At 39.2% G+C, this 26,330-nt stretch overlaps 1 protein-coding gene across 1 annotated transcript; it reads left to right on the forward strand.

The window, feature by feature from the left end:
• Nucleotides 1-1,341: 1,341 nt before the first annotated feature.
• On the forward strand, nucleotides 1,342-15,747 carry perp (p53 apoptosis effector related to pmp22). The gene is made up of 3 exons (XM_034100974.2): nucleotides 1,342-1,756; nucleotides 11,967-12,107; nucleotides 13,976-15,747. Exons 1-3 carry the CDS (start codon nucleotides 1,552-1,554, stop codon nucleotides 14,185-14,187), a joined length of 558 nt encoding a protein of 185 aa, XP_033956865.1. The 5' UTR covers nucleotides 1,342-1,551; the 3' UTR covers nucleotides 14,188-15,747.
• The last annotated feature ends 10,583 nt before the right edge of the window (nucleotides 15,748-26,330 follow it).

A 26,330-nucleotide genomic window follows, 5' to 3' on the forward strand; every position in this document is an offset into this window, starting at 1 on the left:
ACACACACACACACACACACACACACACACTATATAGGGATGCTCAATTAATCGTATTTTAATCGTAATTACGATTTTAGCTTACAACGATTATGAAAACAACATAATCAAAATAAAACGATAATTTATTTTAAATTTTAAATTGTCTTTTTATTGGTTTTTCAGTTGAATTATACTTAAAGTTCAGGGTAATCAACTGTTCAAAACATACTGTTCAAATGTTTTTTTTCAATAAATGGATGTTTTCAAAGTAAATGGATAATCGTTTTTAATAATCGTGATATCAATTATTGACCCAAATAATCGAGATCATGTTTTTTGCCATAATCTAGCAGCCCTACTATATACGGCCAAAGGTGTTGAAGTAGGTCGAGGTTTGGTGTGAGAAGGAAAGCATTTGGTATGCATAATTTTCACTCTCAAAACCATGTTGTGTTTCTGTTTGAAAACATTGTCATGTCTTGTGTAAGATGGATAAATACAGTTGATTTCCTGCATGTGTCATAGCAGAGAGTACAAGAACAGCCAGAAACAATATTAACATCACGTTTGTGCAAATGATGCATGAACAAAAAAGCTAATAAATACAGAGAAAAAGAATACTGACTTTAATAACATTTGAGACAAAAATGCATCACATAAATGACACTTGAGGTGTACTAAGTGTCCTAAGTCTGCAGATCGCTAGGAACATTGCACTTGACGCAGCAACATTTAGGCAAATGTGCTTCCCTCTAACGTGTTTTTATTCGGGGCCACAATGTACAGACAGCTTTAATGCAGTGGTCCAGGTGCCAATAAGCAACATAAAACTATCTTTGTATCGTCAACAAATAATAACCAAAATACATCTTTAAGCCTACGCCAAGTGTTTTACAAGACACAAATGTAAGTATTATATTTATTTCTAAAACTACATTAGTATGCAATGAGTATGTATTCAAATGTCTTCCAACACAGACTCCAAAAGATCTAAGAACCATGTAGTATATTACTTAGGCCATCTTAAGTCAGGATCCACATATTTTAAATATTGATTTCATTTTATTATTGTCTGTTTTATTGATAACTAGAGAAATTCATTATTTATGTTTTTTCATTCTTGGTTAGTGAGCTGTGCTGCCACCTTGTAGTTACTTTAAGTACTGCATCATCTCACCATCTTTCTTATTTGTCTTCTTTTAAACCTTTACCCACCCCGCCCATCTCACTATGTCATCCATATCCTCCTGACCAAGTTTAGACTTTAAATATAAAATAAATATTAGGAAGCAGCATTCAGGTCAAACAGGCTTTTTTTTCGTGTGAAATATGACACAGTGAATGGGGATGGGCCAATTTCAGCTTTCAGAGTCAGACAAGCCCAGCCCAAAACAGGTTGCATGACACACTCGGGTGGGGCATTTTTATCTGGTATCCCCACCACACCTACAGAGTCTCATTTACGCACGGGACGCACAGGACCCTTTATATCCAAAACGCACGGACTGTACCGCACTCCCCGACATATCTCCCTTCTCTACGCCGCTCCTCACACACCGATCGTCGGTCATGTTTCGCTGCGGGATTGCCTACCCCCGATGCAGGTGGATCGTGCCCCTGCTGCTGCTCTTCGCCATTATTTTTGACATTATCGCCATCGCCGCTACCTCTGGATGGGTCGAGGATGAAGACGCCAAGACCCACTACGCCAGTATGTGGGAGCAGTGCCGAGGCAGGAATGACAACTGGGACTGCAAGACGCTCATGGAGTTCCGTAAGTGTCTGTTTACACAACATGAACACGTAACATAGTTCCTGCTGAACATAAGACGAGCAGAGGTTGTGAAATAAAGCGGGTGAATGCGTTAATAGAGCCAGTATTGTGATATGGTTCTGTGTTTGTGTCTCTGTGATGTCAAATTCAACATTCACGTATTGTAACTTGAAGGACTCGACCTCTGACTACAACCAAAAACTGAGGGGGGAGGGCTGAGGCCTACAACACTCTCACTCAGACAGACTGAACTGTGGTCTCACTTGCTTTCAAATATGCATTACCTGACTGGGTAAATACAATAGAGAGGTTTCATTCAGGTGCTTTATAAAACAAAAAGCCCCAATATAATCTTCTCAAGTCAACTTTGAATGGTAGTTTAAATGTTCTTTACATAACTTTAACATCAATAGTTTCAACAAGTAAACAAAAATAACCAAATTAACCTTTTAAAAGAGGAACTACCTCAGAACACTAGGTGGAAAAAGGTAATTATACTAAACAAACAGAAACGTGTTGCATTTCTAAGATTTTCTTTACACTTTTTTTGTATTTGATACCTGTCTGAACATGTTTGTAAGTTCTTTACTTGAAATTAAGTCTCATACATGCAACCCCAAAGAACCAATTGTAATATGATCATAGCAGCTCTATAACCTGTGACTTCTTTTGAACCTACCTCTGGCTGGAAATGTCTTCTTTAATCTTTGTAATACACAATGATTTTATTGGAGCTAAAAGCCGATCAAATTATTCAATAACACACCGGATTAAGTCGTATGAAATTTACAGCGCATTCCCAGGCAGAGATGAATTCATATATACGAAGGAATGTTCTTTGTTTGTTCTTTTAAAACTTGTATTTCTACAGGCAAGAAAATAAAGATATGTGTGCCATCATCACTACAGCTAATACCACCTACAATAATAAACAACCTTAGACGTTATCTATACATAACACTGCTCACAGATAATAATCTTATTATTACTTTTGCTGGGGGAAAAGTTCCAAAACCACAAACTCACAAAACATTTGAAATACTTTGTGACCTACACGCCTGAGAAGCTGATAATAAGCAGTTTGTAGGATGTCTGTCTGTCAGACCTGTAATCACAAATATGGCTATTTATAGAAAAACTGTTAATGAGATTTCCTATCACCAGAGTCTGACAAAAGACACGCACACTCTAAAACTATTTTGAACAATAACTGTGAACAGAGCAGACTCTTGTTCTCCCACTCTCCGCTCCTCAGGTTGTATTTGTGTTATTCCACACCCGCACACTCCCACAAAGACTGTATTGTTGCTCTTATCAGACTCTGTGGGAGTCAGCTAGCGGGGCGAATGGCATGCAACTCCATATTCTGATCCCTAAAACATATACATGTTCCTTGAGACACAGGCTGAAATGTGAAAGCATTTATTTGAGACATACTGACTTTCCCCCACATTTAATAGGGACACTTTTTATGAATCCTTGATACAGCTGCATTGTTTTGACTGCTAACCTGTCAAATCCTCTGTTCAACTCTCGTGTTTATATGTTCCATCTGGTCGATCAAAAAGTGAGAATTAGCTTCTGCACTGAAACTGTACTTTGGACCTTTTAAATAAATTATTAACATTTTAAATTATATACCCCGTTTATCTAGGCCCTTTTTGTTTTGCTTTATGTGTATATGTCACACTGTGGGACTGCGGGAAAAGGTATCTCGAGATTTCTGGATGTATAACACATGTAGTCATTTTGACAATAAAGCTGACTTTGACTTTTGTCGTTACACGATAGGAAATAACAAGAAATTGAATCTTGTTTCCTTCAGCTCAAGGATATTTTTATAAATTCAAAAGAGGAATACCTGCGAGAGAAAACATTAATTACAGCTCGGGATCATTGTTCACTCGATCTATATAATTTATAACAAGATTACAGAAGTCATTGTTTTTTGTTTGCCTAAAATCCTCTGTGACCTTTGTTGGTCGCTGTATCTTGTTTAATATTTTAACAATGGTTCATGGAGGGACATTTTTGGTATGGGTGAATTTCTGAAAGTCCATCTTTGCCCTCTGGCAGCAACCAGTGTAAAACTGAAGGGGCTTAAACGTTCCTTTATTTAATTTACCTAATGTAAAAAGTATATTCTAGACATTTCCTGGTCCCGCTTAAAGTTTTAGACCGAGTTTTGTTCTTTGTCTGAACTGTCTGCTCCTGCTTTTTTTGCCGGATATCAGCAGGACTGAAACAAAAACAAAGCACCATCACAGCTGCCTAAAAACTTCTGGTTGGATACATTTTCATTCTTGGGTCACAGCTCAAGTCTAAATTATTGTGGGGCTATCTTCGTGAACAGAAAACTGAGGAATGAAAATTATTATTTACAGTACATGTGTGTGACGTAGTGAATACTGGCATTGGAACAAACTGTTTCCTGTCATGTAGTTTAGGCCGCTCCCTGTATCGCATCTCGCATTCAAAGGAACTGCAGCTTCCGTATGAACAACAGGCACGCTTTCATGTTTGGGCACGCCATCAGAATAAGAAATGTAGACAATCACAGGTTTCATTGGAATCAGTGGAAGGGCCAACATTGGACCTGGCACAGTATGGAAAAAAGAAAGTCAGAAAGGCCTAGACAACAATATCAATTTAACAGCTTTAAAGCAATATTTTATTGATTTTATATCATTTTTGTGTGCAATAAATGAAGCCCCTTGATTTATATTGCCTGCTTAGCAAAAACAGACATTCTAGTTTGAGTATTTTATCCATTAACACATTTTTATAATGAATTTCCTTTAAATGGACTATATTCAACAACACATTTATATCCAAATGAGTAATTACAAAACATGCAGATAACCATTATTTTCATTATCCATTGATCTTCTGGTTTTGTACCTATCAATTGTTAAAAAATATCAATGTGATTCATGATTAAATCCCAAAGATATTCAGTTCATTATTATGAATGACAACCAAAGTGCAAATCCTCACATTTGAAACGCTGAAACCAGAGAATGTTGGATATTTTTTATTCTGTAAAATACACTTAATGATTTATGGAATATAAATATAGTTTAAACATTTTTGATGAACCCTGACCCTATGAGCTGCTGAGTACCATCACAGGAGATTATATCCTTATTGCCTGCTCCTACATGATTGGGTAGTCACTCACTTTTTATCACCTCTACCATTTCCAGTCACCGTTTTCTGTTTCTTGACCAACCAAGGAGTATCAATGTGAAACAAAGCACCAAGAGCTGCTGCGAAGATCTCTATTTAAAATATTTTCAAGTAAAAGCCAGGTTGTTAACTTGATCCCTGCTGCCTGTGTGAAATTCTTATTTACAAGGTTTGATGTTCATTCTTCTTGACTGTAAGACCAGGGCTGAAAGTGTAAACATCAAAAGAGAGAAAAGCTTCCCAGCGGTAGGAAAAACACGTCTGACATGGCTGAGGTGTTATGTAATGAACTATGGAGAGTGTGTGTGAATGACTTCATTGGAGGCTTTTTGGTAAAGCTGCAGTTAAGAACATGTTCCTGTGTAGGAGGGGTGCAGCCTAATCTGTTTAGTTTTGTTAAGAAGAGGAAAACAGATGTTGAACAGCTGGGGGGAATTAAGTAGAAGTGATTGGGACATGTGCACATTAAATATAGAACATTCCCCGCTTAAAACAGAAACAAACACTGGGCAGAGGACAACACACAACGCCATGCTGATATAATGTGCTTTTTGTTTTATTATATTTTCTAAAAGCAGGGAAGTTTCTCTCCTTCCTGTCTTTGTTTAGACAACTCGGGGAAACAACCCTGGGTTCATCTGTAGCTCAAGCACAGCCTCTAATGAATAAGCCCAAACATTCTTTACCATTGATTCATCAACCGTGGTGAAGATTGACAGAATCCAGAAATGTTTGAATGCACCACACCGCAGATGATTTAGTATCACACAGCGTTTCAAAACCACAGAATGCTGGTATGCTAAGATTATTAGGTGCAGCATTTCAACTTTATGCTTTAAACAGAAATAGTCACACTTAATCTTCAGGCAGGTATAATTTCACATTCTCCAATATAGATTTAGAACTATTATGTAGCATTCATGTTTTTTAGGGTAGCTGATACTATCTACATGTTTCAATGTAATCTTGAAGAGGGATGATTAAAACAAACCATACTGTAGGTCGCAGTTTTTTTTAAATTGTAAACAGATGCTGTGTGTTGTTGCTTTAGTTTACTCATGGTCTGATTGTTCTCGTCCACAGAATCCCAGATTAATTTTGTTTTATCATGACAGTGTTCCTGTTTATTCTTTGGGGAGAAAATGGAACCAGTTCTACTGTTCGTGTGTGTGTGTGTGTGTGTGTGTGTGTGTGTGTGTGTGTGTGTGTGTGTGTGTGTGTGTGTGTGTGTGTGTGTGTGTGTGTGTGTGTGTGTGTGTGTGTGTGTGTGTGTGTGTGTGTGTGTGTGTGTGTGTGTGTGTGTGTGTGTGTGTGTGTGTGTGTGTGTGTGTGTGTGTGTGTGTGTGTGTGTGTACATATTGAGAGAAATACTAATAAGGCAGGTAAGGCAAGGCAAGGCAAGTTTATTTATAGAGCACTTTTCAACGCAAGGCAATTCAAAGTGCTTTACAAAAAAAAAAAAAATGAAAGACATTAAGCATTAAAAAAGAAAAGCTAATCAAATAAACATTAAGAAAAAAATACATGGATAAAAGTTACAGTGCAGTCTAAAATATAAATAGTTCAATTAAACATTACAAGAAAAAGTACATGGATAAAAGTTACAGTGCAGTTTAAGATATGAATAGTTCAAATAAAAGCAGCGACAAAAAGAAAAGTCTTCAGCCTGGATTTAAAAGTAGTCAGAGTTGCAGCGGACCTGCAGGTTTCTGGGAGTTTGTTCCAGATATTTGGAGCATAATAACTGAACGCTGCTTTACCATGTTTAGTTCTGTCTCTGGGGACAGAAAGCTGACCAGTCCCTGAAGACCTGAGAGATCTGGATGGTTCATAGTTTAGCAGGAGGTCAGTAATGTATTTTGGGCCTAAACCATTCAGTGCTTTATAAACCAGCAGCAGTATTTTTGAAATCTATTCTTTGACACACAGGAAGCCAGTGTAAAGACTTCAGAACAGGAGTGATGTGATCCACTTTCTTAGTGTTAGTGAGGACTCGAGCAGCGGCGTTCTGAATCAGCTGCAGCTTTCTAATAGATTTTTTAGTGAGACCTGTGAAGACACCATTGCAGTAGTCGAGTCTACTGAAGATAAAGGCATGGACAAGTTTTTCCAAATCCTGCTGTGACATTAGTCTTTTAATCCTAGATATGTTCTTTAGGTGATAGTAGGCTGATTTAGTAACTGTTTTAATGTGACTGTTGAAACTCAGGTCAGAGTCCATGACTACACCTAGATTTCTGGCTTTATCTGTTGATTTGAACATTGCACACTGAAGCTCAGCGCTAACTTTTAAACGTTCTGCCTTGGCTCCAAAAACCATTACCTCAGTTTTATCTTTGTTTAATTGGAGAAAATTCTGACACATCCAGTCATTGATTTGTTCAATGCACTTACTCAGTGTTTGAATTGGAGCATAGTCTCCTGGTGAAATTGTTACGTAAATGTGTGTGTCATCTGCATAGCTATGGTAACTTATTTTGTTGTTCTTCATTATCTGAGCCAGTGGTAGCATGTAGATGTTAAAGAGAAGAGGCCCCAAGATGGAGCCTTGAGGAACCCCACATGTCATATTTGTCAACTCAGATGTGTATTTACCGATAGAAACAAAGTTGTTTCTGTCCTTTAAGTAGGATTTAAACCAATTTAGAGCTGTTTCCGAAAGTCCCACCCAGTTTTCCAGTCGGTCCAGTAATATGCTGTGGTCAACAGTGTCAAACGCAGCACTGAGATCTAATAATACTAACACTGAAGTTCTGCCACTGTCTGTGTTTAAGTGGATGTCGTTAAAGACCTTTACAAGAGCAGTCTCAGTGCTGTGGTTTGGACGAAAGCCTGACTGGAACACATCGAAACAACCATTTAAATGCAAGAAATTACTCAACTGTTGAAAAACAACTTTTTCAATGATCTTACCTAGAAATGGCAGGTTTGATATGGGCCTGTAATTGTTCATTACTGAAGCATCTAGATTATTCTTTTTTAAGAGCGGTTTAATGACTGCAGTTTTCAGGGCCTGTGGAAAAATACCTGAGTGAAGAGATTTGTTTACTATATGAAGTAGTTCTGAGGCCATGCAAGGCAAAACATCTTTGAAAAATCCTGTTGGAATAATATCAAGGCAGCAGGAGGAGGACTTTAGAAGTTGTATAATGTCCTCTAGGTTTTTATCATTAATCTGATGGAATTGTGTCATGATGTCTGAATTGATGTTAAGTGGACACAGAGACAACACATCCTGTTCCTGATGCAGAGGCACTGACTGCTTGTCTGATTTTCTGAATTTTGTCAGTGAAAAAGGAGGCAAAATCATTGCACGCCCTGGTGGATAGAAATTCAGAGGCTACTGACACTGGGGGGTTAGTTAGTCTGTCGACGGTAGCAAACAAGGCACGTGCGTTGTTTTTGTTTTTGGTAATGATGTCAGAGAAGAATGATTGTCGTGCGTTTTTCAATTCCAAATTATAAAGGCCAAGTCTCTCTTTATAAATTTCAAAGTGAACCTGGAGATTTGTTTTTCGCCACCTGCGTTCAGCTTTTCGACATTCTCTTTTTCCTGCTCTCACGGTCATGGCCTTTCTCCATGGAGATATTTTCTTCCCAGTCACTTCCTTTACCTTAATTGGAGCAATGGCATCTATAACATTTTTAATTTTTGAATTAAAATGATCTACTAGCTCATTTACTGAGGTGTTAGCAGGGGCAAGTGTGGAAGAAAAATTCTGAGTAAACATTTCCCTAGTATTTTCAGTTAAACATCGCTTTGTGGTTACCTCTTTTTGAACACTTGTGTGAACAGAAATAGAGCTCTCAAAGAAAACACAGGAATGGTCAGAGAGCGCAACATCAGTCACCACAACCTTAGAGATATTCAAACCCTTTGAGATAATTAAGTCCAGAGTGTGCCCCTTATTGTGCGTGGGCTCCGTCACATGCTGAGTCAGTCCATAGCTATCAAGAACACAAAACAGTTCTTTAACCCCTCTGTCCTGGGGGTTGTCAACATGGATGTTAAAATCACCAACAATGACTAGACGGTCAAAGTCAATACACACTATCGACAGCAGTTCAGGAAGGTAATCAAAAAAGCTTGCACAGTATTTGGGTGGCCTATAGATATTTAGGAACAGAGCTCGAGAGGAGCATTTCAGCTGAAGGGCCACATATTCAAAAGAATCAAAGTTTCCATACGATGTCTTCCTGCATTGAATGGAATCATTGAACAGAATAGCAACTCCACCCCCTTTCTTATGCATTCTTTCCTGACTCATAAAACTAAAGTTGGGAGGGGTTGATTCGATAAGAACAGCTGCACTGTTATTTTGTTCAATCCAAGTTTCTGTTAAAAACATAAAATCAAGATTGTGCTCAGTGATAAAATCATTGATTAAAAATGTTTTTCCTGCCAAAGACCTGACATTTAATAAAGCTAGTTTAAGTTCGTTAAACACACTATCAGTCATGTTTTTTGTAACAAGCTGTGGCTGACATGGAATCACTGCTAAATTAGATAAACTCACACAAACGTTTGAGTGCTTCCTGTATCTAAGATCATTCACCGCTCTTAATCTATTACCTATCAACACAGATATCGGCAAAGCTACTGGCAGGCAGGGCCCGGGCATGTCCTGGAAAGAGTTGAGAGTGCCATACGCCCTTGAGCCTGGACCCAGCAGATATCAGTTTGCAGATTGTTTTGGTTTGGATGATTGTGGTAGGCATGGTGATGAAGCCGGGGGAGATGGTGCGCGTCTCTGCTTTGGTGATTTTGGTGGGGGCGTCGTTGAGGAGCGGGGGTAAAGGACATGCTGCCAGCTCTGCGTATCGCCTTAGTCTGGTCTTTGAAATCCAGGAAGGAATCGGTGCCAGCCCTCTGTATCTCCTTCTTGTGTTCCACGATCTCCAGGAGGGTGGGCGAGGGCGAAAGGGTGAACGGAGTATCCTCAAAGGCGTTGACAGGGGGGGGGGGGTGACGGGCGGTGGGGACTCCTCCGTGTGTTTCATAGGTCTCCCATAATCAGAACATTCCTCAGGCGGGTGCAGTGATACTTCTTCAGGGTTTTCTGCGCGATGTGTTGTGTCTATCTCCTGTTTTGATTCCTCTTGCCGCTTGTCCTTGGCAGAGGGAACAGATTGATGACGCAGGCAGTTGAATATGTTAGAGATAAACAATTTCACTCCTGACTTGTTCAGGCAAACTCCATTTGCCTTGAAAAGATGTCTGCGGTCCCAGAAAAAGTTAAAATTGTCAATACAATGCACAGAATGGTCAGTACAGACAGTTGAAAGCCACGTGTTCAGTGCAAACAATCTGCTGAATCTCTCCACTCCTCTTCTGACTGGCGGTAGAGGGCCACTGATGAACACCTCTGCATTTAGAGAGCTGGCAGTTTCCAACAGACATTTAAAGTCTTTTTTCAGCACTTCTGACTCTTGTTTCACAACATAATTTGTTCCAATATGTAGTACCACATTCTTCACAGTCGGATGTTCAGCCCCAATATGCAGGATCTTCTCAGCCAAGTCAGAGACTGTATCCTTGGGAAAACAGAGTACTTTGGTGTTGTTCTTACTACACAGACCTTTTACATCTCTTACAGCAGAGTCACCCACAATCAGAGTTTCAGGCCCAGTCGTTAGCTTTCCCTCTAGCCTTTTACTTTTGGAGTAGCTATTGGTCCTTACCCTGCTGTGTGAAGAGGACGGGTTATCCAGGTCATCAGAAAGAGATCTCAGGCTCTCGGTCAGCGGAGCGTATCTGTTCTGGATTGGCACACTTGGTGGTTTAGGAGGAGTTTTTGTAATTCTCCCTTTAGCAGCTGTCCACTGCTGTTTAGGGGTTGAAGAGGCGCTCCTCTTGGGTGATAACAATGCAGGCCAGCCGGTCGCATCACATATTTCAGAGTATTGGGCTCTGCCCGTTATCCTTCCTCCCAAATCCCATGAAAATGATTTACTCTTAGGCTTTGCACCCAGAGAGTTCCAGTAGGACATTACTGCACCTGAACACTTAGCTGTGTGAATAATTCAGGGTGTTGGCTGGTCCAGTGTCCGTGGTGTAACCGCATGTCGACAGTCACACAGGGCTTGGCTGTAGCACAAAAACATGTTGTGATTATCTTCACTTGTGTTGATTGATCGGTGACAGTTGGATGATGTAATGGCCTAAAAACCCTCCTGCAACATGAAAAGTGGCATCATCTTTAATTTGTCTTGTACTGGACAAAGAGTGCAGTTCACTGACTCAGTCTAAAGATGTACAACCACGCTTGATGGGAGTGGCCTTTCTCAGACTGCATCAGTCCCCGTAATTATAAAAGCCTGCAAGACCTCCCAGAGTGACAAAGCAGGAGAAAGTGTTGCTCAGGGTGCAGCGGCGGTATGTGTCGCAAACAGACCACTTGACTCCCACTTTCTCTCTCTTGATGTCAGCTCGAAGCTCACTAGCCCGGTGGAATGTGCCCTCATGACGAGTTCACGCTGTTAGTGGTGAGAGAGAAACCGTCAGAGCTGTGTGAACACCATGAAGACCCACTGAACAAAAAAGTCCAACATTTATTTTAGTAATGCATCCCTAGCATCATCTCTGCCCTTTATTTTCTAGTTGAGTAGTTTGGGTTTTGAACTGATAAAAAAGAATATGCACTTTGAGGAACCGGGATGGACATTTAATAGACTAAACGTTTTTAAATTAGTATCATACAACAGAACATCTCAGTATCTGAGAGGCCGAAACAACATTTATTAAAATTAAAATATTAGATATTTCAGATCCATATTACACATAACTATTTAATTGGTGGGGCCATATGTTGATATCTGGAGAATGTTAACAGTAAAGGCATCTAACATTTATTTTCTGAAGGAGACTCGGAACATTTTATTGCAGAAAATTACCTGAAACTAAAAAAGTGTGTCTGTGTGTTAATCTTCAATTTGAAAGACTGACTTTCCAGGTTTTTACAAGTGTTTCCGTTTACTAGCATGCCTCTAACTTGTATCTTTGTCTCTGTTGATAATCCAGCCTGGGCCATGGCAGTGGCTGCTCTGATGATCATCGGCCTCCTCATCCTCATCGTCGCCTTCATCATCTCCTGCGTGGCTCTGTGCTGCACGCTCAACATCTCACTCCTGCCACTCATCGGAGGAATGCTGGTCCTTGTTGGTAAGATACACAACCAACATCCTGATACTGACAAAGTACCTGGTACTAATACTGTATACCTTAAGTTGAAGAATATAGAAGCCTTTTTTCATTGGACAGAACAGGCAGACGTTCACAAATGTCTCGTGTTGTCGAAACACAAGCATTAGGAAGTCCACCTACATTACATAGTGTAAAATCAACATTATTATGTTTTTAATTGGTGAATATCTGATTAAAGAATGAGTTAACAAGACTTTTTTTACTAAAACTTTCTGTACTTAAAGTTAAACGTTTAATACACACTTTGATTGTACCAAACCCCGGAAAACATAATCTGGCGTCTTTTAGTGAGGAGGAAGGGGTGAGGTTTTGGTGACTCCATGCGAACAGCTGGTTTGTTCTGTTGACTCAGTCTGACAACATGGGAGAGAGCCAGACAAACAAACACACACAATGATACTCACAGCTTCTCACTGTCAGGGGAATAGCAGGTCTCACTCCCAGCTTCTCTGGGAGGGAGGTAAAGGTACTTTGGATGAGTTTCTAATGCTGTACTACTTGGCTCCTGGCTCCAACAGGTGGCACAAACTGACTCTTAGAAGAAAAAGGAAAAGAAAGATTAGAAAATAATAATGGGATAATGCAGTATCCCTCTGTGGGGCTTTCATCTTACCCACACAACACATATGGGATCTATCGTCACCTGAGATCATGATTTCACACTCACTTTGACGAATGTGTGCTGATGTGATGAAAGTGCAATGCTATCCTTTTATTTAAAAGATGTGCCACAACAAAGACAGCGATTTATAACCTTTATTTCCCCTTAAAGGTGGGGTAGGTAAGTTTCAGAAACCGGCTCGAGATACACTTTTTGTTATATTCCATGGAATGCTCTTAACATCCCGATAGCAATGAATATCTTAAGTGCTTTGACAAAAAATCCATAAAAAATGTCATCTGTAGAAGCCGTAATACTGTAAAAAGTACAACCAATCTGTTTAGCCGATGGCCTACCTGCCTGTCAGCCTTCCATCAGGGCACAAACTTATCTCGTGCCCTCATTGGTCATGTGCGCGTTCGTGTGTGTTGGAGGAGGGGCTCTATAAGGGAGTGGCAGATTTTCTCCGGTTGTGTATTTTCAAATTCTAGCGATCTCGAGCCGGTTTCTCAAACTTACCTACCCCACCTTTAAGTGTCTGCCTTTTATACAACACTGAGTGTCCATTTGATAGTACCGCTATTAGTCTAAACCTCTATGTAATGCATTAGAAAATCGTGAGCAGTAATGTCAAGTTTTTGTAGCAAATGGGCTCCTTTTAATTTCTATCAGTTCCCTGATAACATACATACAATCTGAAGTTGTCTGGGGGTCTCTCATACATTTTTCAAATAAAGCTTTTCATTAAAAAAAAATGTCATCAGCACCCAAGCGTCTTGCAGAATGAACTACCCTTGAACCGGTTTCTGATCACATGAATCGTCTGTGATTAATAGAAGACTTTGTGTTTGGTTTCACTCCTGACTCACTGCCTGCCCTGCCTTTGCTTCAGGGCATTTAGGGCTACTGTCAGCAAAAGTGCATCGCAGGGCAAATCAGTGTCTTTCTGGAGAATATCTCTTTGGAAATAACGAGAGTCCGTCGCAGTGCAGTGACTGATCTGATCACTGTCTGCTACTTCTGACTCACCTAATGTCATGTTGATGTCACTCTCACACACTCATCTGAAAGCCTTTTTCGGTGGGAGAGAAACTCCCTCTGGCCTGAACTTTGGGATGTTGGCCTTTACAGACCGTTTACATGCACAAAAACCTATATAACCCACTACAGGCAAAGGGAAAACTGCCTCTTTTAAATCCACCTCTCTCTCTCTTTCTCCCTGCAGTGATTCTCCAGGTCATCGCTCTGATCGTCTACCCATGCAAATTCAATGAGATGATCTTCGAGGGTCACTATTACTACACCTGGGCCTACGGATTCGGCTGGGGCGCCACCATCCTTTGCATCGGGTGTGCCGTCCTCTTCTGCTGCCTGCCGCGCTACGAGGACGAGCTCACAGGCCTGAAGAAAGTGAAATACCTCTATACCTCCGCTTAAAAACTCAACCTGCACACCCTCCCGATTACAGACATTTTTACTCTGTACCATTTCACCAAAGCTCCACGATGGCTCAGTTCAGTTAGATTTGGTTCGGGAAAACCCTCCTCGAACATCAGAGGCAATGGGTCATTCTTCCAGGAAGTGGACTGTGATTGGATGTTGCATCTCCTTTGAATGTACAGACCTCTATATTAGATTAAGACAGCATCATAAAAAGATATTTTTAACATTCTGCATTTTAATGTGAGATACATTCCTCATTTTATCTGTACTTTTTATCAGTAATTCTCAATGCAAGATCACCAAAGTGCACTTAACCTAAGGGATGTCAATATATGTAAAGAATAGCTTTAATCTGGTTTATTGTAGAACTCCTAAAACCTTGCTAGAAGAAAAATTCTAACTACATTTTGCACAGGATGGAAAAAGGACATTTGGTTTTGTCCAATATGTTATAGTTTTCAGTTCTTTAATCTCTATTCTGTATGTGGTTGTGTGTACGGTGGATGCAAATGCTTGGAGTAAGAAGCTGAATGTAATCTATGGAAATGTAGTTTTAACATTTGTTTTTGCACCTTTTTTTATTGGATTTATTTTGCTAATTCTTGTCTGCTATTTGTCCTCAAAGTTTTGTATTCTTACTTATTATCAAAAGGGTTTGAGTGGGGGTTTGCTGTGCTGGCTTGGTATGTGTTCTGAACACTAATAATACACTTGATGAGGAGACACAGCGTGTGATGTTTGATTTAATTGGCTGCCGTTCGTTCTGTCACTCTACACTGGAAAGCAAATTAATATATTTTAAAAATGTTATTCAGGTACAATTTGATTGATCTTGATAGTTAATTTCCCATGCACATTTATAACATGCGTCAACATTTGGCTTAAAGGGAGCGATATAAACTCAAAACTACCAGTGCTTTTTTATGTCCCATTGCCTCAAAGTTCAAAAACAAGACTTTCCCTGAAAGATAACCAATCGTGTTTTTTCTAAAAGGTTTAAAAACGATTCTTCTCCTAACAATCGGCTGGTTTGATGAGACACTGAACCAACAATCTCCTGACATACTGTGTGTTTAACATGTGCCTTAGCTTCTTCACTGCAGTGTTGCTGAATGTCCCTAAAACTAGTCAGTCCGGTTTCACTCGCGCTTCATCCCAGTCAGCAGTTACAGTTCTGTTCATGCCACGACCAAATCCGGGCACAAACAAAACCAAGCTTTATTGTTTTTACCACAGTAAAGAGTTTTAACTGTTGAATGCATAACAAAGTGCTTTATCTTTTGATTTGGTAGGCATTTTAACTGTACAAACTGTGCTAGGTTTACACATGGAGAAGGTAAAAACAAACAAGCTTTTACTTACGACATGTGTCGCTCTTAATCTTTTTAAGACATTATAAGTCACTATAGGGGATATAATGTACGATAAAGATTGTCTTCAGCATTCATTAACTTCAGAAAATCACCTGGCTGTTCCTCTGCTGTAGTATGAACTGTTTATTTGTTGGTAGTCTGTGTATTTTTATGCAATAAAAAACTTTTCTTTTGAAGCGAATACATTTTCAGACAAGTTTTTACACTGCAGGGACAATGTCGGTGTTTTGAGTGTTTAAGAGCGAGGAAGAGAAGGACATTTAAAGGAGGAGGCTAAAAGATCAGGTAAAATATGTCAAATGTTTCACAATCCTGTCTCAAATTTGTTGTAGGCAATACAGGTGATCAGTCTTCTTAAAGGCCACTAATTAAGTAGCAGCCATTACCTTAGTTTCAAATCTGATCCGAATATATATGCACCTTTGAGTTGCTTAAAAACAATGTAGGAAGGTTGGCCAGAAATCAAGTTGCAACCTGAATGCTGATCCTGTGAAGTTGTTTATACTCAGACTCACAGGGTTGTCAAGACACACGCACACACAAATGGAGGGAAATTATGACATGCAAACACACCCAGAGAGCCACACCCTTGGACGGGCCTGTGTGAGAATTACACTTTGCTCAGCATGTCCTGGCAGCTCAGGCTTCTCTGTGAAAGGGGGAGGAGAGATAAGTGTGGATGGGAAAGTGAGAGAGAGAAAATGACATGAGGGTGAGAAATACAGTGTGAGGCAGCAAGGAAAAGTTATTGAAAGGCTGTGGGGGGGTGAGAGAGTTACTGGTAACAAGTTGAAGGAGGAAAATATGACAATAGAGAACAAGATCGACACCAAAGTGAATACTCTACTGTTCCTCATTGCACTGTTATCGAGTCCATCTAATTTCCTTTAAGGCAGAAAACAACTAGCTATAAGGTATGAGAAACATGTTCAAACATGCGACACATCTGGCAACCTAAAGGAAAATAATGTACTGTACACACAACAACACACAGTTCAGTTTCATCAGCTGCTCCTGGATCAGATCTACACACAACACACAATCCAGCTCCATCACATAGCCATCAAGCGAGCCTCCAAATGGACGTGTCACAGAGGTGATCTCTAGGCTCATAGATCTCGGCCTCCGTTACGGGTTGTTTCGTTTTTTTGTTGTTGAAAAGTGTTCCCCTTCCCCCTTGTCTGTCGTTGATTGTGTGCACCTGGTGCCCTGTGTTGTCTCCTCCCCCCTCACCTGTGTCCTGTTGGGTTGATTGGGTTGGACATTTAGGCTCTGGGGTTTTGCTGTTAGAGAGGGAGTGTGTGTGAGATCCTGGTGGTGGCTGGTGACTGTGCGCACAGTAGCAGCAGATTGAGGCTGTGTCATGTATGATTTAATAAATGCCACACCGGGTTGTATTTTTGGACGTTCTGCCTCCTTGCTTGGTCGGGCCGCTCAATTGTCAGCGTCACAGGGCGCCACATCACGGCTACAGCGTGCGGTGAAGACTCACAATAGGCTCAGAAGTCTTGAGGGATACCTCGTTATCGGAGACGAGTTGAGGGCTCTACCATTAACGGTCATCTGAAGTTTGGTGATTTTTCGACCATTTACCATTGAGTTACGTTTACATCATGTTTTATGGTCCGTCCTCATCAAGCTCCACTGGCTCCCCATCCCCCAGATAATTCAGTACAAAATCCTCCTAATGACATACAAAGCCCTCCATAATCTGCTACTGCCAACCTCCTGTCCCTCCCCACCCAGACCAACCTCAAGTCCTGGGGCGGCAGAGCCTTCTCCGTTGCTGCATCCACCCTCTTGAACTCACTACCCCAATCCATCAGAGATTCTTCCTCCCTCACCGCATTCAAAACATCACTCAAAACCCACCTGTTCAACCCATCACGACATCAACATGTCCCTTAGAACCAGGGGTGTAGTGCAGCTGTGACTACCCGATTTGCATTGCGCAAGCGCGAAATGGACTGCCGTATTGGACAGCTACATACGGCAACTCAAATAGGACACTTGACGTCTAGACGGCTGCCCGATTTGCATTGCGTGTGCGCGAGTCATAAACGTCTCAAATATCTATACAAAGATCTTTTATGTAATTTTATTTCATTTGAAATAAAATGAAAGACATTAACAGTTAATGTAATTATATATGAATTATTAATGCCATACACTTTTGCATACATTCATAGTAGGGCTGCTCGATTATGACAAAAATCATAATCACAATTATTTTTGGTCAATATTGATATCACGATTATTAAATACGATTATTCATTGACTTTGAAAACATCCATTTATTGAACTTTAAAATGTTGTAAAATAATAATTTGAACAGTATGTTTTTAACAATTGAATACCCTGAACTTTAAGTTTAATTCAACTGAAAAACCAATAAAAAAGTAAAATCATACATTTATATCTACATTTGAATAAATAATATCAAAATAATAAATACCAATAAAGAAGATAAACAAATATGTTGTAGCGCACTTCCACAACCTACTAAACATATATAAATATGATAACTAATGTCACTCACAACCTGTAATGTTTAATTATACTGCTACACGCAGTCCGGCTTGACGAGTTAGTAAACGTTGACTGTACGCTAGAGACCGGAGAATAAAGACACGGCAACTAAAGCTTCCCTTGTAACGTGTTTATATGGATTTATTAAACAGACTGCAACTGCAAGTCACAACACAACCTGGTCGAGAGGGCTTTTAGGGAGGGGGGCGGCAGCGCACGCGCGGGCAGGATGTATAACGCAAGACAAATTGAGAGCATCATTGCGAAAGGGAATGCAGCAAAATAATCGGTTTTTTTCGAATAAATTGTTTTCATAATCGTTGCAAGCCAAAATCGTAATCGAGATTAAAATACGATTAATTGCACAGCCCTAAGTCATAGTAAATATTTCTTCAGTATGATAGCTGTCTAACAGAACATCTATTTCTCACTTATTCTGAGAATGTACTTAACCCAATAAAACTCATCTCTCTCGTTCAGATTAATGTTGTCGGATTTTTTTTCTGCTTTGCGAAACAAATGTCCTATTTGAGTTACCGTATGTAGCTGTCCAATATGGCGGACCATCTCGCGCGTGCACAATGCAAATCGGGCAGAGATGCAAATCGGGTAGTCACAGCTGCACTACACCCCTGGTTCTAAGGGACATGTTGATGTCGTGATGGGTTGACAGCATGTCGAGGATAACATCGTATGTATGTCCTTCGTTAAAATATTCCCTTAAGATTTCCATCTCTTCTTCCATTCTTTCCAACTCAGTTTGAAATGTGTGAAGAAACAGCTGAATAGTACCAAACAGGAAATACGTGGTGCTGTCGGCCGGGTGTGGACCAATCACGAAGCGTCCTTTCTTGACTGGCAGCAACAACAACCAATCACAGCAGTGCTTCTCTTGTCTCTGTCCAATCACAAACAAGAAGTGTTCTGCCTAAAGGAATACCCTTTCCGTAAAATGTGAAATGTTGAAGTGTTTTGTGAAATGCTTTAGCGGCGTTTTGTGAAATGCTGTAGTGTTTTTTGAAATGTCGTTGTGTTATATGAAATGCTGTAGTGTTTTGTGAAATGTTGTTTTGACTTGCACTTCAGGGCCACCGTACCCTCACTCCACCCCAAACTCCATCATCCATAACGCCTCCCCCCCTTCCACTTTTGGGTTTTCTCCTGAAGCTCAGGTTCGCCCACAACAAATGTTCCTAATACAATTAGGATTCAAAAGATCTGAATTAAAAATAAAATACAAATTCAAATCTATCTTTTTACGCGTGTGCCTCACTGTGTAAATACAGTATAGCCTACATTATTTACTGTATCACATTTTGGTTACTAAAGTACTTTAGTAAAGTACTTATTCATTGTATGTTTAATCAACACTTTCATAAATAAAACAACCTATGGTATGAAATGTAAAATTGTGTTTTTATATTTGTCTCACTGTACACATTCAATTCCATGTGTATGTATATATTTTTTAACTGTGTTCATACAAGCTGGTGAAATATTCTGGGACTTTAATACTACACATTTTGAGGTGAAGCGGAAAATGTAATTGTATTGACTGAAACATGGTGTCACTTTTAAAATAAAAACAGAAAATGTATATATGCCTTATGTGATGTGATTTTAATTCAACAACACAAACATTTAAAACCTCACTTAAGAAAAATTAAAAGTAATTATTATCTGCAAAACGTTGGTAAAATCCTGCAAAAAAAATTGTAGGAACATTTCTCAACCCATTTATGGACACAAGTTAATCAAAACTCCCATTTAAAATCACCTAATGATGGTATGGATAGGGGTTAAGGTTAGGGTTAGTACAAATTGTACAGCATATCTAAAAAGAAGTCACTAAAGCTGTCAGAAAATGTAACTGAGTAAAAAGTAAAATATTTTCCTGTGAGATTAAGGGATTTTGAAAAGTATAAAGATGCATGGACATTTTTCTTTTCTTTTCTTTTATACTTAAGTATATCACTTAGGGAACACTGGGACATGATATTATAATTGATAGCCAAGGCTCTAGATTAAAAAGTGTTTATAATACAATACATTATTGTATGGCGTAACGGCTGTGAGATTGTGGGTTTAATCTCTGAGTTTCTACATTACGGCTACACAGTTTGTCATAGACAATTAGGACTATTTCTGATTTCCATAAACTCTTTGGGGGACATGCCATACTCGTTACATAACTTGGACTTCATCCTGATTGACACCAAATGTAAAGACTTCGTAAAATCCCTAGGAGGAGTTTGTTGTTAAAGTACGGTTCACTATTCTGTCCCCAGAGTCAGAACTAAACATGGAGGAGTTCAGTTATTATGCTCCAAATATCTGGAACAAACTCCCAGAAACCTGCAGGTCCCCTGCAACTCTGACTACTTTTAAATCCAGCCTGAAGACTTTTCTTTTTGCCGCTGCTTATAATTGAACTATTTATCTCTTACACTGCACTGTAACTTTTATTCATGTATTTTATATCTGTGTTATTCTATATGAGCTCGTTAATGTTTTTGGAGAGCACTTTGAATTGCCTTGTGTTGAAAGGTGCTCTATAAATAAACTTGCCTTGCTCGAAAAACACGTCACAGTCCACGAAAAAAACACATATTATGGGAAATGAAAAAAATTACTAGTTAAAAATACACAAGTACTATCTTCAATGGTGCACACCTGCATCGAGTTCTGAACAACAACAAAAACAGAATTTTACATCATACATTGTTGTGAACTAAACTCACCTCTACAGTCGATAGATAGATAGATAGATAGATAGATAGATAGATAGATAGATAGATAGATAGATAGATAGATAGATAGATAGATAGATAGATAGGTAGGTACTTTATTAATCCCAAATTGGGAAATTATTTTTGTTGCAGGACCAGTGTGCTCAACATTAAAATGCAAATACTTAAAACCTGTTAAGCCCCAAGGTCCCCGCCGGCGGGTACTTTTTTTTAATTTTTTTTCACGACACTGTCTCAGGGGATCTTAATATTTAAGAACCTATTAATGTGTTATACCAGATTAACAGGAATAATCTCAGCTAACTGATGTTACATTTTTACCAAAACAAAACACAAGTCTCATAAGAAGCATCTAAATGACCCCTGAGCGAAAAATGCTAACGCTTTGGCACAGAACTCAAGATAAAAGTACCCTTATTACTTATCGTAGCTGCACATACAAGATATCCGATTAAAGCTGAGGTTCCACAGGTTATTTAGGTTATATATCATCACTGAGTGATCCGGACTCGCGACAGGGGAAGCAAACACAGACATCACAACGCGTGCTTTTACGGAGCTTTTACGGGAGATCGTCTCACCATAGCTGTCAATCTGATCAAAAGACGTGTTCAATGGCATTAAAACGAGAAAAAACGCGGCTGAATCGGTTAATCCATAGGTTGATAATGTTTCTGGGTGATCATTTTTTTTATTTATAATCCATAATTCCATTTTTATGTAAAAATCGGAGAGTAAAAGTTAGCTGCTAATGGTAGAGTTATCGCAACTTCCGGTCTTGGCTATGCCACACACACACACACACACACACACACACACACACACACACACACACACACACACACACACACACACACACACACACACACACACACACACACACACACACACACACACACACACACACACACACACACACACACACACACACACACACACACACACACACACACACACACACACACACACACACACACACACACATTCTCACTCCCATCCCGTCACATATTGACGGACGGTCAGGGCCCCTCCCCGTCGCTATATTACGTACAGGGTACCCCTTTCCCGTCATTTTCTACGGGCAGGGCGTCCCATAGACCTTCATTGCGGACACAGCGGACCCCTTGCCCGTCAGGCTTCTACGGGCAGGGCGTCCCATGGACCTTCATAATGCCTATTTTAAGGTTCATTTGTCCATTAAAATGCGTTTTGATCTCATTTTATGCGAGTAATGAGTTTTTATTTCTGATTATTTGTGCAGTACATGTACATGATGTTTAGTTTGCTAGTTATGACGAAGATTACTTCATGAATGTGTACACATTCATGGTTGCTAAGGTGGTTGCTATGGACGCTGCAACAGCTCCCAGACCACGTGATCAACAACAATGGCTGTCCTTCGTGTTATTCTCGGTGAAAATGCCTATTTTAAGGTTAATTTGGCCATTAAAATGCGTTTTGATGTCATTGTATGCGAGTAATGAGTTTTTATTTCTGATTATTTGTGCAGTACATGTACATGATGTTTAGTTTGCTAGTTATGACGAAGATTACCTTACGTCTGTGAGGAAAATACACGGGGCTCAGAGCCTCGTATTTTTAAAATCTTTTTTTCCTTCTAATTTATTATTCTTTTCAAAATAACACACTGTTATTTACTCACCAATAACACACAATTATCCTTGCTTTTATTTATTGGTTTAATTCCATAACCGGAAACTGACGTGGGCATTTCGAGCGATTACCCAAGATTCTCAGCTACGCTGATTGGATGTTTTAGCCGCAATGCATGCTGGGGTTTGGTGTTTATATTAGATGAAATCCGGAAAACATTTGAAAAGACTAAAATAATACTTAATTCCGAGTGTTCTTGCTTTTCTCTTTGAAAGTCATCACATAACAGCATTGTAATACACGGTTCGGCTGCATTACATATTACAGATATGCCGTAGTTCTTTATTTAGAGCGCCCTGATGAGAAGACCTTTGGAAAAACTGAAGAAATGCCGCCGAAACTGAATACTTGACGTGGATCATAAATATATCAATAATTAAAAAACTTCTCAATTTCTCTTCACACAATACGTCTCCTTGCAGTATCAACACTAATTCGGCTGACTTTTACATTTGATATAATTCATAGATAGGTTATATTTACACCATAACGGTGCACAGCTGATATAATAGGACTTGTAGTTTTTAAAGATATTACTGATTTGAATTGGATTGAATTTTGAATGTAAGAATGTAAATACTGAGTCTGAAATAGTATAGCAATATGCTGTAAAATTATGTGAAAGCATGAATAAAACTACACATCTTCAGATGTTGTACATACAAGTGTCTGTGTGTACCTTGTGTGCCTAGTGGTTAAAGCACGTTATTGAATTATTGTTTTTATGTGTTATATTTGATTAAAAAAATATTAAGAGTACATATACTTTCATAGGGGGAAAGTAGAAGGTCTGTGATAGAAATATAGAATATAAAAAATCAAGAAGATACTATAAGTGATCTCTTCAATAAAACAGTTTAGTGCAGGATGTACAAAGATATTAATAGGAGGAGGTGCAAAACAGAAAAACGAATTAACCTTTATTTAAATATTAAATAACAGATTACGGTCTTCTTTTAAATAAGAAAAAAACGTTGGGGGTATCTATCTACAGATAAATACAAAGTACTTAACGTCTAATATATTGCTTTCCTGCAATGTTAACTATGTTGAAGCACTTATTTTAACTGATATTATACATATGGATTATACTCTTATGTATGTAGATAGAATAAGAAATGTGCAGAATATGACAGTTTAATGGTGGAGGTACACACATATTGATAGATGTCTTGTAATGCACTGTTGAGGGACCTGTGACCCAAGTTTTTCATTCATTTCATAACTACACCGTAAGTTGTGTATGATATGTCAATACACCTTTGAAATCTTGAAAGGGATGTGCAAAATAGCCATAATATATAGTCTTTAATTAACTATTAGTAGAGAATAACGAGTAATTAATATACTTTATTACTCGTTTCCATTAATGTCAATTGCAGATACATGTTTAGTCTTCTCAAGCACCAACTATCAAATATCTCTCCTGATTGTTGGCACTTGACAATCACCTTCCCTGAATGTCACTCAGGTGTAACTAAAGTCTGATTTAAGGGTTGTTTATATTTCACATCATTAATCAGAATCTGCAAAGTAACTCAAATAAGTGTAGTGGAGCAAAAATACCAGGTTACCCTCTGAATTGTAGTGGAGTAGAATTACAAAGTATCAATGAGCGGTCATGTGGGTATATTAATGCTATATATTGATGCTGCGCATTATGGACAGCGATTTTCACCCATTTATTAATTATATGTTTTACATTTGATAACACCAATGTGTTTAATACTGGCAACTTCTAATTGTGGGAAAAACGAAAACGTTCAGTAGAGACGTCCCATAGAACATTTTGCGAAACACAATAGTGTAGTGTGTAGTTCTGGGGGGGCGTTCGATTCCAGTTTTGGATAGTCTGGCGTGGTTTTGTTCCATTTCAAACAGCTGTTTGACGCGGTAACCTTGGCGCACTGCCACTCCAACATCCAATCCCAGACCTTGAAGAGTAATCACGGGGACTGTAGTCCTAAACGATAGCTGGGGATTCTGGGTAGTGTAGTGTCTTTGGACATCCTAAACTCAAACATTTTGACAATCGCAATGATGCTCGAAATGTCCCTTATAGGCCTACGTCTGTTTCCGGTTATTTTTATTTTGAAATTCAGTTCCTGACGGACACCAAAAAAGACCGAGATTATGGAATTAAACCAATAAATAAAAGCAAGGATAATTGTGTGTTATTGGTGAGTAAATAACAGTGTGTTATTTTGAAAAGAATAATAAATTAGAAGGAAAAAAAGATTTTAAAAATACGAGGCTCTGAGCCCCGTGTATTTTCCTCACAGACGTAAGGTAATCTTCGTCATAACTAGCAAACTAAACATCATGTACATGTACTGCACAAATAATCAGAAATAAAAACTCATTACTCGCATACAATGACATCAAAACGCATTTTAATGGCCAAATTAACCTTAAAATAGGCATTTTCACCGAGAATAACACGAAGGACAGCCATTGTTGTTGATCACGTGGTCTGGGAGCTGTTGCAGCGTCCATAGCAACCACCTTAGCAACCATGAATGTGTACACATTCATGAAGTAATCTTCGTCATAACTAGCAAACTAAACATCATGTACATGTACTGCACAAATAATCAGAAATAAAAACTCATTACTCGCATAAAATGAGATCAAAACGCATTTTAAAGCCAAATGAACCTTAAAATAGGCATTATGAAGGTCCATGGGACGCCCTGCCCGTAGAAGCCTGACGGGCAAGGGGTCCGCTGTGTCCGCAATGAAGGTCTATGGGACGCCCTGCCCGTAGAAAATGACGGGAAAGGAGTACCCTGTACGTAATATAGCGACGGGGAGGGGCCCTGACCGTCCGTCAATAAGTGACGGGATGAGAGTGAGAACGTGTTGCGCGCGCGCACACACACACACACACACACACACACACACACACACACACACACACACACACACACACACACACACACACACACACACACACACACACACACACACACACACACACACACACACACACACACACACAACCAAATAAGGAGTATGTGGGAGTTCCCCTCGATTCCATTGGCTCTGACGGTTAGAAAGAGATGTCAATCAGCAAAATCGACAAATCGACCAAGGGGGGCCAGAGATAAGGAAAATCCACCCAATTGACCACAGAAGAGTTTTTGTTTTGCTAAATCTCTCTAAAAAGGTCACATTTAACTTGTTTTGCATCAATCTTGATACAGGGTACTTATTATATGTTGTAGTTTGGATTCCTAAAGCTTTTAGTCTACCATCCCATCATTCAAGGGTGGTTTTCACTATAAGTATTATTTATTTTTTTGGACGGACACAATCATTTACATTTTTTTACTGTGTTCAATCTGAATTTACTCTAAAAATAAAAACATCTATATTGATTCTGACACTTCTACATCCAACTCACAGGTGTAACCTTGCTTGATTATTAATTTAAGCCTTTTAAACGGGAAGATATGGTCATTTGTTCTGGGAATGTCATTTTCGAGCCTGAGACCTGAAAAACAGGCTCGGGGCTTAACAAGTTTTTAAGTGGAAAAGAGTTCACAATTAAAATGAAAATGAAAAATAGTATATCAATCACTATAAACAATCTACAAAATTCAAATGTTCTTTAACCCTCCGGTATCACTGTGGACGTTTTTGTCCATATGGGTAATTTTTCACTTTTCATTTTGCAATAACTTTGGTTGTGTTGGTGCAAACGGCCTGCATTTTTGTAACAAGGCTATTTTCTCGATCTATTTTGGAATTCAATTTTTCAAATCGGTCTTTAATTCACTGTGTAACAAATCGACTACGCAAATTAGTC

Source organism: Pseudochaenichthys georgianus, chromosome 15 (genome assembly GCF_902827115.2).
Source record: "Pseudochaenichthys georgianus chromosome 15, fPseGeo1.2, whole genome shotgun sequence".
Lineage (NCBI taxonomy): Eukaryota > Metazoa > Chordata > Actinopteri > Perciformes > Channichthyidae > Pseudochaenichthys > Pseudochaenichthys georgianus.

Bases quoted from the DNA above. Each gene is read 5' to 3' on its own strand.
- perp (XM_034100974.2), top strand. From the start codon at position 1,552: ATGTTTCGCTGCGGGATTGCCTACCCCCGATGCAGGTGGATCGTGCCC. The intron at 1,757-11,966 runs GTAAGTGTCTGT...TTGATAATCCAG, and splicing joins CAAGACGCTCATGGAGTTCC to CCTGGGCCATGGCAGTGGCT. The intron at 12,108-13,975 runs GTAAGATACACA...TTCTCCCTGCAG, and splicing joins AGGAATGCTGGTCCTTGTTG to TGATTCTCCAGGTCATCGCT.